The sequence below is a fragment of the Prionailurus viverrinus genome, chromosome D1, assembly GCF_022837055.1.
Source record: "Prionailurus viverrinus isolate Anna chromosome D1, UM_Priviv_1.0, whole genome shotgun sequence".
NCBI classification, from domain to species: Eukaryota; Metazoa; Chordata; class Mammalia; order Carnivora; family Felidae; genus Prionailurus; species Prionailurus viverrinus.
The window spans coordinates 29,286,816-29,301,782 of record NC_062570.1 but is presented as its reverse complement, the minus strand read 5'-3'; the positions used below and the strand labels follow the sequence as shown (position 1 = coordinate 29,301,782).

Below are 14,967 nucleotides of genomic sequence, written 5' to 3'. Positions count from 1 at the left end.
ATCAGCAGAGGTGGGGCTCCTAATATCTGCAGATCTGACTAAAACACACTATGCTATTTGTCATCTTTTAATTAAACTTGTGTAGGTCCTCTCATTTTCAGTGAATAATATTGGTTTTTGGTTAAGATTTTTGTGTTTACCTATATATATATAGGTAGCTATAGATGGATATAACTATATATAGGATATAGATGGTAGCTATAGATGGATAGATAGATAAATGATAGATAGATGGATGGATACATACATACATACATACATACATATATACATAGATTGACACATAAATTTCATAGATACTTAGAAACAGATAGCATTTGCCACAGATGAGTGTTTGCAAATGGAACAAAGGTCTCCTATAAAAATATGTAGAAACATTTATTCACTTCCAAGAGCTCCTTCAAAAAATTATCATGCTAATGAAGGGAGGGTCATAAAAGTATTGCCAAATTAAATTCAGATTTAAAATTAAATTAAAAGTGTTGAGAACCTTCCTTGAAGATGCTGCTTGTCAAAAGCACACCCTGGGGGAAACAAAGATGTCTAAGATGTACTCCTACCTTCAATGTAAGCAGTGTGTTGGGGAAGCAACAGGAATGAGGTGGTTTTGTTCCTTGTGGTAAGTGCTGTGAGGGAATTTTTTAAAATTTGTTTACAAAGTTTATTTATTTTTGAGAGAGAATGAAACAGAGCATGAGCAAGGGAGGGGTAGAGACAGAGAGGCAAACATAGAACCCAAAGCAGGCTTCAGGCTCTGAGCTGTGATCACAGAGTTTGACGCAAGGCTGGAACCCACAAACCATGAGATCATGACCTGAGTCGAAATAAGACAATCTACTGACACACCCAGGCACCTGGGAATTTGTGTGTGTGTGTGTGTTTATTTATTTCTGAGAGAGACAGACAGGCAGACAGAGTGCAAGCAGGGGAGGGGCAGGGAGAGAGGGAGACACCGAATCTGAAGCAGGCTCCAGACTCTGAGCTCTACCTGGGGCTCGAGCCCAGGAGCCATGAAATCATGACCTGAGCCAAAGTCAGAGACTTAGCCTACTGAGTCACACAGGTGCCCCAAGTTCCATGAGGGAAGATGCACTGGAAGGTCATTTGAAGCAGAGGAAACAGATTATGCAAATATAAATATTGTGTTTGGAGCATTGATAAGATGTTGACCAAAGAAGCAGCTTAACTTAATGGAAAGAATTCGGCCATTTACTAACCATGGCATTTTGGGGAGTTTACCTAACCCTCCACATGCCTTAATTTCTTCATTTTTCATGGTGAGAATATTTGTTTTATTTTTTTTTTAATTTGTGAGGAAACCATGAGATAATATGTGTGCAAGCAATTTAAAAATAAGCATTGTGTATTAACACACATAATTACATTTGCATATTAATAAGGTTATTATAATTGAGAACATAAAGAACTTTTCTTCCTCTCAATCCCTTCTCTATGTTTCCTTTCTTACTGGTATCCATACCCTTGAAACTATGGTTATCTTTCCTCCTTTGAGAAAGTGGCAGCACCATTCCTGAAGTGCGGGGGGTGGCAGTTAGTGATGCCTGGGGCTTGGTGGAAATGTTTGGATTAACCTTTGCAATGCCATTCCAGGAACCTGCCTCCTAATGGGTGACATTGACTGAGCACCTGGAGAATGAAGAGTTCATGCTAAATATCCATGGAATTTTACAAATATCTATTAATCCAGGACTCCTTGAACTATCAGAGGGAATATAGCATGTACAGAACTGATGATTCAGACCTGGGGGTCATGTTGGGAGATCTGTCCTTTGGCATCATAGCTGCAATGCACTAAATTCTCCTCCACTAACTTGACTGTATGAACTCCTCTCCTGAACTGTATCTACCTTAAGACCAGCACCAGGGAGACTCCTGGGTCCAGAGAAAGAAAACTTCAGATGGTCTAACACAACCAGCTAAAGCAGACATTATTCTGAGAATATTGTGGAAGGTGCACTGAAGTTGTTGCTTTATAAAAGTGAAAAAAGTATTGACATTTCTAAGCCCAGAACTATTTTTTAACAAGCTAGAAAATACTGAAAAACAGGTAGTACAGTTTTCTCAAGAGAATGCAGTGTAGTTAGAATGCACACTATTTTTTCCCAGTGTGTATTTGGGTAAAATATGTTCAATGAAATTTCAGGCCAAATCCTAATGCAGAAATAATCCAAAATATGGCAGATTTATAGGGTAGGCAATTTTTATTTATTTGCTAATGGGGATTCCCTTAAGAAGTCCAATGTTCTACTTGTTACTTATGGCTTCTCCTTGAAAAGACTTACCTCTAAGGTCTCCGCAGCATAAAACTTGAGGCTGCAGAATTGTCTGCATCAAGCATCAGCCATAATTCTCCTTTGCCACTGACTCAGGGTGGTTTGGAATCTACCAGCACTCTACCTGTTTGGTAATTAATAATTCATAATTAAACTGGCAGTTTGAATAAATCAGCATAGCCGTAGGCTTGGAGCCTCTCTTACCGTCCCTTTGAGAATGTGAATATAACAGAGAAGAAAGCTTTAGGTATCTGAAATCCTCCATGAAAAGGTTTGACCTCACACCCCCACACCCATCTCATAGTTTTTGGATTTGTTTAATCTGTTCTTTGGATCTTTCTTTCAAAGAGGAATTAAGCAGGTACCCTTGTCAGCCTTTGTGCCAGACACTGTGGAAATAGAGATGTATGTGACTCCATCCTTATCCTCAAGCAACTAAGTCTAGGTAAAAAGACAGGCATGAAAAAAAAAAAACAGCTGTGATACCACATGCTCAGTCCCCTCCCCATGGGAAGTTCAGACAAATACAGTGGGAAAGACAGGTGATTATCTTTTTTGGATTTGGGGAAAGTTAAGGAAAACTGTGGAGAGGACATGATCTTTGAGGTCCCTTGAATGAGGAGTTGTATCTTTTCAGGTAGGCAATGAAGCAAAGAAGAGGAAAACAAAGCTATGCAAGTACTTGCACTTTTGCCACACTCTGGGGAGAGCTCGGGTTGAGCAGCTGAACACTAGCAGTGTGTGGTGTAAATGGCCACATCCTTGTCAAATCAATCAATCTGAATATTGTTACTGAGAATAATACTTACCATAAAAACATGCTATGCAAATATTTATAGGCCAATACCTCCTTTTGAGTACAAGGAATCATCCTCATGTATTTCTTTTCTCCTTTGTTTCTTTACAGTTCCTCCCCAGATCATGAATATCTCCTCAGACATCACTGTAAATGAGGGAAGCAGTGTGACCCTGCTGTGTCTTGCTATTGGCAGACCAGAGCCAACTGTGACATGGAGACATCTGTCAGTCAAGGGTAAGGCCTTTACCTGTAGGAATTTTTCAGCATTATTCTATTATTCTATTAAAGACTCTGTTCTAATACACAGCAAAATTTTGGGAAAACTGAAAGTAATGTTGTGTCTGTAGCATAGTAATGTAAAAGCAAACAGACCACATGCATCAGTCACCAAGTACTCCATTAAAACAAAAGGATTTATAGAGATAAAATGTGCTGAATTATTTTTCTTAGTCCTTTTTATGACCATAGAAGACTTTTGTTTTCCCAACCAGGAAGAACAGAGGTGCCATAAGAATAACTTCCAACAAAGACACAAATTTCTCATCTGGAGACCCGTGGGTCAAATGGTAATTTGCCCTTTCTCTAAAGAGAATGCTAGAAGGCTAGAATGTCCATTATAAATGTTGGTGTCACTGTGCATCCAAGAGAGAAAGGATCTCCTCACTCAGTACTTTTAGGATATTTCCCCAGAGCTGTACCTATTTGACGTATACATAAATAGTCCTCCTGGGTGGAAGAAGGAGGCTAGAAATGGTGAAGCACCCCTAGATATGAATGTCCTGGGTACTCGATCATTGGTATTAAACATCAGTTATGATCATCTCCACCTTCATAGGAAGGAAACCAAAAGAATGGTTCCTTATCCTTTTGGAACTAAAACTTACTCCAAGTTGAACTTGAAGAGATGAACACAGAGTCACTTGGTATATTTACACATTGGTAGAAACTATGATTAATTCTAGAAATTATACAAAAACAAATGTTCCCTCAGGCATTAGAAAATCCAAACAGAAATTTTAGTGAATAGGAAAATGTGTGGGGTATGCCTGTGTGTGATGAAAGAATAGCCTAGATCTAGAGGAAAATGTGGGAACAATCTTAGTAACCTTGAGACAGAGAAAGACTTACTAGGACATCAAAGGCTCTAATCATAAAAGAAGAAAATATGAATAAATTTGGTTTGGCATTATTTTCTCACAGCTGCTGTAACAAAGTACTACAAATGGCATGGCTTAAACAACAGAAATGTATTTTCTTATAGTTCTAGAGGCTATATGTCCTTGATCAAGGGTAGGGAGGGTTGGTTCATTTTGAGGGCTGTAAGGGAGAACCTGTCCAATGCCTGTCCCCTAGCTTCTGGTGGTCGACTGGCAGACATTTGTGTTTCCTGGCTTGTAGGTGCATCACCCTGATCCCTACCTTCATGGTCACATGGCCTTCTCCCTGGGTGCCTCTCTTTGTGTCAAATTTTATCTTTTTATTAGGACACCAAGCATATCAGATTAGAGCCCACACTAATGATTTCACCTGATGTTGATTAACTTTGTAAAGACCCTATTTACAAATCATATTCTGAGGCATTAAGGTTAGGACTTCAGGGTATCTTTTTTGGAGGAGGTGCAACTTAACTCATAATGGCTTCAACAAAATTAAAAACACCATTAAGTGTAAATGAAAAGACAAGCCATAGACTGGAAGATAACATTTGCCATACATATATCTGACAAATAATTTATGAACTTTGTCTGGGCTATATGTTTGGGCTTTACCTGGGCTATATGAAGAATTCTTACAACCTAATTCTAACAACCCATCTTGAAATGAACAAAAAAAAATGAACAGACAATTCACAAAATAAGATATATGAATAAAATAAGCACATGAAAATATACTCAATATATTTACCACAGAAATGAAAATTCAATCATAATGAGATGCCACTACACTAGAATGCTGAAACTTTAAAACAAAAAAAAAAAAAGAAAAAGAAAAAGAGAAAGAGAAAGAAACTGACAGTATAAAATGTTGGTGAGGATGTGGAACAACTGAAAATCTTACACATAAGTCCTGGGACTGTAAAATGGTATAAGCACTGTGGAAAAGAGTTTGGCACTTTGTTATGAAGTTAAACATATACTTAGCATATGACCCAGAAATTCTGTTTCTAGGTACTCACCAAAGGTAAATTAAAATGTATGTCTACAAATATGAACATACACATTCATAGCAGCTTCACTGATAATAGTCTCAAGCTAGATATAACCACAAACCCTCAACAATTAAATAGACAGATTGTGTATATTTAAACAACAAATACTTCTCAGCAAGTAAAAGGAACATATCATTGTTACATGTAGCAAAATAGATGATTCTCAAAATCAGGCTGAACAAAAGAAGACACAAAAGTACATAGTGCATGAATTCATTTATAGAAAACTCTAAAACAGGCAATACTAATTTGTAGTGACTGAAATCAAGTCAGTGCTTGCCAAGAGCAGGGATTTGGGGAGATGTGACTACAAAAGGGCCCAAGGGAATTTTTTTTTCAGGTGATGGAAATGTATTATATCTTGAATGGGGTAGGGTGCTGGTTATGTTGCTACTTACATAAGTCAAAACAACAAAGTGTACACTAAAAAGAGGAACATTTTATTGTATGTAAATTAGAATCTAAATGAAATTTTTAAAATACACATATAACAACATGGGAAATAATGATCTGAAAATTTGCCCCTAATTTGTAACATCATTTATGGAAGCAGTACTTCCTACCTGAGAGACTGGATTTTTTTGTTACTAAGAGCATCAGTTAAGTGTTCACTCTCTCATTTCCTCCATGTAAACCAAGATACATATGTCAGTCCCTGCCTTGGGGTAGGGAGATAATAAATAAATCCACTAAACATTCTTTGTATACAGAACTCAGATATCAAAACATAAAATGTCTTTATGATAGAGTAACATTAACAAGAATATTAAAATATACATAAGAGACAGCAGAAAGCCTAACTTTAACATAAATGGAGCAATAGCTTATGTTACCAAAGGCACAAGCCCCATGGGAATATTGCTTGGACTGAGTGATAATTTTGGATTTAAATTACATACAAAACTATGTCTAAACACCAGACCAATTTTTATGTATCTGGTAAATTCAGATGTTTTTGTAAATTCTTGACATCCAAGAATGCATTGATTTAATCCTAAATACAGTTTTCTGAGCCTAGAAATTTTTTGAAAGGCATTTCACCTTTGTGTAAGTGTTTTGAAGGAACTCCTTATAACGGTACACTGGTAAGGTTTTCCTCTTAAAATAAAGGAGATTCGTCCATATTCCCAATCTTTTATACAACATAGTAGTTACAAGTCAGTCTCAAAAAAGCTCAGAAAATCCTACATTTAAATGATGCCTCTCCTCTTCAAATCTTCCAGGCTATGATCTACTTTCAGTTGCCTTTCCTTTTCTCATGGCTTTGGCCTTCACTTTGCTGCCTTTAGTTCCCTATTGTCTCTTTCCCCCTCTCAATGACATTTAAGCACTTAAACTCAAAGCATTGTTTCCCAAATTTGAAAAGCTTTGGAACCTGGAGGATTTGCAAGTTTAAAATGTGCATCTGCAGAGTGTCTACCAATATTTACTTTTAGAATGCTATTTCTTCTCTCACATGGAGTGGAGAAGGCCTTGGAAAGTTGTTTTAAAGGTCTAGAAGAGCAGCCAATAAAACTTGAATGTCAAATAGCATTTTTTTAGAACAATGTGGTGGTTAATTCAGCATCTAAGAATAGGAAATAAAAGTTGCAATGACATTTCCTTTGAAATTCCCATAAGATTACAGTTGAGAATTTAGCTAACTGGACAGCCCTGTTCCCAAAATGCTGATGCAATACTTGAAATCTGTTGGTTAAATGTGGGGATCTATATAACAGAAATGAATAACTAAACTTTCATTTAGAAATAGAACATTTTCAACATTTATTTATTTTTTGGGACAGAGAGAGACAGAGCATGAACGGGGGAGGGGCAGAGAGAGAGGGAGACACAGAATCAGAAACAGGCTCCAGGCTCTGAGCCATCAGCCCAGAGCCCGACGCGGGGCTGGAACTCACAGACCGCGAGATCGTGACCTGGCTGAAGTCGGACGCTTAACCGACTGCGCCACCCAGGCGCCCCTAGAAATAGAACATTTTAATGAGCAGACAAAGATCAAGAATGGTAATGCTTATGGTTTAAAAAGACAGACCAAACACATGCCACCAATCCCTAGAAATTATAGGAAAGAGGTAAAGACTAATGATCCAACAAATCCATTATCACACTGGAGAATAATCCAAAGCTTGCATGTATCAGAATCTATATGAAATCTAAAATATAAAAAATAAACAGATGTAATGAAAAGAAAAAAAAATAGTTCAAAATACATGAGTATGAACTATACCTGAAATGACATATAGTTGAAAGTGGAAAGTTTTAGGGAAGACTGGGTGGCTCAATCAGTTGTGTCTGACTTTGGTTCAGGTCATGATCTCGTGGTCCCTGGGTTCAAGCCCCATGTCAGGCTCTTTGCTGAGAGGTTGAAGCCTGGAGCCTGCTTGAGATTCTGTGTCTCCCCTCTCTCTCTCTGCCCTTCCTCTGCTCATGTGCTCTCTTTCTCTCTCTCAAAAATAAATAAACATTTAAACAGTTAAAAACAAAAAAGAAAATGAAAAGGTTTTAGGTCTTGGTACACTGGCAGATGTTTAACACTGATTGGGGCTGAGGTAGGGAAGGCAGAGGTGCCTGGTAGCATTTGCCGATTTCCATGGTGTAAATATTCCCATCATTGCCACTTTCCTGGGAACCCCTTTGAAGTCACTGTGTATTGTAGGCTCATTTTCACTTCAAAGTGAACAAACAAACCACAAAACAGTCCTTCTTATGAAAGTAGGCTGAAATTTTTGGAAAAAGTCACCAAGATCTCAGATGTAGATCTAAAGTCTCCCCAGCATCTGTTTTCTCCAGACACGGATACCCCATTGGAGACCTCTGGCCTTCCATCTTCCTTTGCAATCTTGGAAGAAGAAACTAGGTTTTCCTGGAGGACATCAGCCTCACCTCTGAGGAAAACTAGGGATTTTTTTACAGGATCATAATTATTAAGCATTGTAAACATCTCAAAGGAAAGTGCTGTGCAAACATACATTCAGAGGTTTTGCAACTGACATGGAAACCACTGAACATTTGACCATGTATTTATTCTTTATCTTCAGATATAAAAAGGTATATTTAATTTGTTTTCAGAAGCAGATAATGGGTCTTTAAAAAAACATTTATTTATGTGGATTTGTTAGAGAATATAGTGCTTGTTTAACAACCTTCACGCACATAAAATCTGTACTGGGTGACCTCCATCTTAGGAATTAAAATAATGATGGAATCACAGGCTGCTTCCTCAAAGAATTCCCCCACACACACCCCGTAGAATGGGCAGGTCCTAAAACAGGCAAGCAAAGTGGACTGGCAAGTGGCCAGTATGTTTGGAAAACATTGCAAAACAGGTGAATTCCAAGGATGGTTTTCTTTTCTTCTCCTAAAGGACAGGAGAAGGGGCACTAGGCCAGCATTCACGGCAAGTCCTATGAACATAAAACCATGAATAATGTGAATCCAAAGTTTCTTAGTGTCTTAATCTTAAGTTGCAAAGATGGGTGTGGCAGAGGAGACAGTACAGGCCATTGTGTTCTAAGGAGGGTTGTTGTTCCCTCTTACAATGCCTTTGGAATCCACTAGAATGTGTTACACACCTGGCCCCATTTCCAATGACATATTTGGAAAGGCCAGATGTTCTGGGAAAATAATAAAGTCTTCTTTTCTGTTTCCTCTCCATGGAGATTTTAAGATGACAGCTATTCACCTGTGAGTGAGTTGCTCCTACAATCTACTCATATGCAGTAATACCTCAGGGAGCAAGTGAATGAGTTATTTCACAGAAGTGAATTTTCCAGGTAACTGAAGCTGACTCCTTTATCATTGACTTGAGTCATTTTTAATGGAAACGTTTTAAAAATGTATTGTGTTCTCCTCTGTTTCCTTGAGTACAGTGAATGCTATTTGGCCTCATCTTTATAATGTAACACCAACATCATGCATATCAATTGTTTGTATCTTAGCATTTGGGGACTGGGATAGCCAGGAATATTGCCCTGAAATATTGTTTAAATTTTTGTGACTGTTTTTATAGTTCCTGTATCTTTCCTTCCTTCTCTCCAACTGACTATTAATTGCAATTCTTCCTAAACTCAGCATACCTGCCTTTTAACAGCCATACTTCTTCTGATTATTTAATTCTAATTTGTCATAGGCAAGAATCTGTATAACCCAGTTGATTAGTCCTGAATAAAAAAGGTAGTGATGGGACAGAACCTTCTCAGAGGAAAGGGCATGAGCTTTCATGAATGTGATAAATGGCACTGAGCATAGCTATTCTGGGGAAAATCATGTTTGGCTTTTGTTTTACATATATGAGGTTCCTGGATGAGTGAATTGCATGTAAGCTAAGAGAGCTAATGCTCGCTAAATCATTTTCCGTGGTTCTGACCTTATTGGGCAGCTTTTTCTATCTTGTATTCACTTTGCTAGCTGTTGAGGTCATAAAATGTATTGGTCCAAGACTGTTTCTACTACAGCTCTTATTTTTTATGCTAGACATTCCTGAGAAGAATGTCTTAAAAGAAATTGCCAAATCCTTAACATTCCAAATAAAAGGAGTGCTAGCCTGTGCTCATGTGTGGGTGTCAATTCTGTTTGGCTGGTGGTTCTATCTTAGACAGAACATGCACTTCAGATTCTTACAGACCTGAGATGAAGTCTGGCCCAAGCAGTTAACAGTCTGGGTGACTTTGGAAAAATCACTTCCTCTGTCTGATCTCCTGGGCTACAAAATGGGATTATTTCAACTCATTTAATTCCCTAGCAGTCCTGAGAGAAAAGTGCTCATATTTATTACTATGCCTAATTTTATTGTTTATAATTATTTATATTATGGTGTCTATCCCTACCTCTTATCCCTTGAGAGTCTTGGGTCATTCATTAGTGATGCAATGTCTGTCTGTTTCACTTAAAATCCTGGAGTGACATAGTTTTATTTGTAATTGCTGAACTTGGCAACAATCCAAATGTCCTCAAACAAACTGTGGTACATGCACACCATGAGATGCTATGTAGCAATAAAAAGGGATGAACTCAAAATACACTCAAAAACTTGGATGGACCTTAGGGCATTTGTGAGTGTTCAAACAACCTGTGGTCCATGTGCACCATGAGATGTTATGTAGCAATAAAATGGGATGAACTCAAACACTTGGATGGACTTTAGGGCATTACACTGAATGAAAGGAGTCTGTCTCAAAAGGTTGCATACTGATTATCCCCCTGTTGTAATATTCTCAAAATGACAAAATTATAAAGACATGCAATAGATGAGCAGTTGCTGGAGGTTGGGGCGGGGAAGAGGAAGGAGCACCATGAGGGAGTTGCTTTGCAGTGATGAAATGTCATAGAATTATACACAAAGACAGTAACAATGAGTACATATAAAACCTGGTGAAATGAAAGGAAGTTCCATAGTGTAGTTAATTGCATTGTGCCCATATCAATAGCCTGGCTTGGATAATGTACTTTATTATATAAGATGCCATCACTGGGGAAGCTGGTCACAAGCACATGGGACCTATGTCTATTACTATTGCAACTTCTTATGAATCAATAATTATTTCAAAGTAAAAAAGTTTTTTTGAATAGAAATGATAAGTAAAATGAACCTATAGTTTTCTACTAACACACTTATATAGGAATGTATTATTTATAAAATATTGTCACATGCACCATTTCAAGTGAGTTTACAGCAACTCTCCTACAGGTCAGCACGAATATTGTGCCTGCTCCACAGGTATGGAAAAGACTTGGAAAGGTTAAGTAATGGTGAATGGTTCTCAGCTGACTAAGGTGGTGAATATATGAAAGGAGCCTATTTCCTGTTGTTTAAGTCTAGAGCTCTTTATACTGTACAAAGATGGTGCCCATGGCTTGCCATTGGAACAGGTACAATATAAAATGATACATTTTATCAAATTTTCCTTGTTATCTGGGGAACCCAAAAGTGCTCACTAGCTTTGAGCATCACCCATGCTATTATATTTCCCTCCCTAACTCTTTGCCTACCTTCCTATACATAGCCACTTTCTAACTATCACTCAGTATTGTTCTAAGGAAAGCACAGCACAGCCTCCAAATGAAACTCACACCCGTGCTGTTGTCTGCTGTAGGTCCCTATTGTTTCTCTCCTTCAATTAAAATCAACCCGCTGAGACCTACCAACCTCATTTCTCTTCTAAACCATCCTAGGTACAAGTTCCAGCCACTAATAGGAATTGCCTATTAGTTGACCCACTGCATCATCCAGTCATGCTACTACTTCTTTGTCCCTCTCCAAGCAGCCAGGATCCTTGTTTCTAATCTGAAGTCATGTTTCGAGCCTAATTAATCCCCAGAGTGTGAGAAAGAGGTGTCTGAGATGAGAAATCAAGGTTATACATATCTTGCTCAGTGGAACAGTTATGGGCAAACAAGCTGTTCCTCTCACATTTTTGCAAAGCAAATTTATGTTCACTAACTTTGGTTCTTGTTGTAAATGAGAAGTGTATGAAGGTCTAGCAATGCGCTTTTCACCATATGGGTACCCATATGTTTTCCCCCTTTGCTTGCGTACATTTTCGCTTTGGCATGCACATATGCTTGTATTTTTGCAACTTAACAATATTAAAACTAATCCCATTTATGCTCCTTTTGGGTGAGTTGATTGAGTCATAAATTCCTGAGAATCTCTTCCTTGGGAGGCTGAAGTTCTTTTGTGTGAACAAGGGGAGGGCATGGCAAGATATCCTGGCAGACCAATGCAGGAAGCCAACATCATTTTGTAGCTGATACAGCTGATGGCCCTGACCCTGGCTCCAAAGTGGGGAAACTGACTGTGGAACACTCGGAAATATGGGTGCATAATGCCTCAGTAGTGTTCCTCTCTGTTCTTTCATATGAGGGAAGGCACTCACTATGAAATACACAATAGTTCCCTGGGGTTGGTTCTGTTCCTAAGGGTATGGGTGACATAACTTACCTTAGAGCAAACAGTCAGGTCTTGAGTTCTTGATATGTGACTGTGCTTCATACTACTCACACTCCTTACACAGAGATGAGAAACTGTATATCAGAAATGGGGCAGCTGGAAATGAGGCTTGCTGTGAAGTAATGTTTAGCCTCTTCAGTAGGCTTTTTAGATTATAAAAATAAGAATGGATATTAACATGTATCATACCAAGTGAAAAGCCCAACTAATTCAAATGTAAAATTGGAGCTGGAAATGCTGTTTGATGTCTTTTGTAAAGCCGCTGCTATTTTTATCTCCTCTCATGAATTCATTTATTCATTTGATGTATTGTTCGCTTGCTCTTATGACAACAATGTGTAAAATAGACATGATCCCTGCTCTTATGAAGCTTATAGTCTAGTCAGGGATAGTCATTAATCAGATCATCAAGAATATATAAGTTCAACATGTGGTAACTGCTATGACAATGGGCAGCAGGAAGGTGTGAGCTAGTCTAGGTTGAATCTCTCCTGAGATAGTGATGCTTGAGCTGACTGACATATGAAGATGAATGGAAGTTAATTAGGGAGAGGGATTGAGATTAGAATATGTGTATATGTTGGGGGTGGGCTATATAGAAACCTTCCAGGTGAGGGAGGACAGGGTGTGAAAATGCCCTGTGGTGAGAAGGAGTATGGGTCCTCAAAAAACAAAAGAACTATATCTTGAATGTATAGAAATGGGAGACATTGGCCTGAGATGGGATAATTAAGGGTCATATCACACAGGGCCCTTTAAAGTTTGGTCTTTATTCTATGAGCACTAGAAAATACAAAGAAACTCGCAAGTGGAAGAACTAAGAAATGAGATGTTTACGTGTCAGATTTAACTGGGAACATTTCATTTCTGATCTACTCATTCTCTGTGTAAATCTGGCAAACCACTAAATCTCTGTCTCCATTTCCCCACCTGTAAACCAGAAAGGAGTTATTAATAATATGCTCCCCTTATGGAGGAAGAGAGAATGAAATTTGATAGTATCTATTCCAAATACTTTTTAGATTATAAGAATGGATATTAAAATGTATCATAGCAAGTGAAAAGCCCAGCTAACTCAAAAGTAAAATTAGAATTGGAAAGGCATCCAATGCTGCCTGCCGTCTGTTGTAAAGCCCTCTCTTTGCAATTGCTATATCAAATTATGCTATTGAAATCAGTTGGACACTGATAAAATTGAGACCAGCTTTACAAGTTCGTAGATCTAATTGGCCCCAGCAGTGGGTCCACAGTGACTCTTGCTGCTGAATAAAAATCATAGGCTTCAATAGAAAATAATAAGCAGCCTTGTTCCACACTAACATACCGCAGCCACCTCTGGAGATAATGCATTTACTTTAGATACTGGGCTCCTTCATTTGGCCAGATGTTGAAGGAAACTTAGAGAAGTTTCTCCCCCACCCCTTACCTCCTGGATGAGCACGTTTGATAGTAGATTCAAAGGACTTTCAGGGCCAGTTGTGTGTACCTGTAGTCCTTGATATTTCTTTTCTCACAACCTTTTACATCTTCTTCTAAAAACTTCTGCATCTCTAGGACAAATGTTCCTGTAAATCACTTTTTCTTGCACAAGCTATTTTAGTTGGGTTTCTGTCACTTACATCAAAAATAGTTCTGATTAAATCCACCACAGGATGTATGAGGCAACATGCTACTGAGGTGAATAGAGCATAATCCCAGCTATAAATCAGGTGTGGGGTATGGGAGACACATGTAAACATAACATTGTCATGCAGTATGGTTGGAGCCAAACCACCTCTGAGAAAGCCTCTTTCATATATGAAAGATACAGGGAGGGCACTGTCTGGGTCCTGATTAAATTTATAAAGCCACTGTATTTTTCATGTATTGGAGAAAACCCTGGACGTTGACCAAGGAACTCTGGGTGGGTTGCTGAGGGGATTCCACACCCACATCAGCTTGAATCAGGCCAAGACAGACACATGGACACTGGCTATGAATTATGGAGTAATCAACACCAGGTCATCACCGCCTCAGTATATCCAAGTGCACAACATTCATTTAAGCAATCATAATTAAGATTGAGTGAGCCTGCCTTAATGGATGCACTGAGAATACAATGAGTGTCATAAACCTAGCCTTTGCCCTCACTGAGCTCTGGCTACTCTGGGAACAAACAACATGTGGATTGTCCTAATTAATTGACTCATTAATTCACTAAATTTCCTTGAGTTGATGTGCTCCACCCTGGCCAACAGTAATTTCTCTCCTCTCTGTATGTAGGCCATTTGAGAGCAGGTACTGGGCTCATGCGACTGTGATGCTCTGTAGCACCTAACACAATGTCTTGCATTTCAAAGGTGACCAGAAAGTACCTACTGAATGAATGCATGTTTGTCTATCAATCCTGTACTGATTCTCCAGCAAGCCAGAAAAGAATAAAGGAGACAGACAATAGGGATCTGTATAGACTAGTCTCCAGATCTATGAAACACTGTCTGGTTGACAAAGCAGAATTTTGATGTGTAGAATGATGGCCTGTTTGGGGAAGGCATTCAAGTTTGATCTGTATCAGAAGGTTGCAACAGCTTGCAGTCTTATCTCTTAAGTGCTTTTCTTCCCCTTTCCCCACCATCTCTCTTAGTTCCTCCTTCCCTAAAAATTGAATGCTGTACTGGGTACCAGATATTAGTACTGCTAAGGTTTTTATTTATATCATATTTTAACCCAACAGTGA

General features: G+C 38.5%; 1 protein-coding gene across 2 annotated transcripts in view; it reads left to right on the top strand.

Moving 5' to 3' along the window:
- LOC125147204 (opioid-binding protein/cell adhesion molecule-like) overlaps positions 1-14,967 on the top strand; it is a 1,066,615-nt gene that overhangs the window by 965,888 nt on the left and 85,760 nt on the right. For both annotated transcript variants that reach the window (XM_047824290.1, XM_047824291.1), the window contains one exon: positions 3,202-3,327. In XM_047824290.1, coding sequence (XP_047680246.1) covers positions 3,202-3,327 — 126 coding nt within the window. The remainder of the gene's footprint in view (positions 1-3,201; positions 3,328-14,967) is intronic.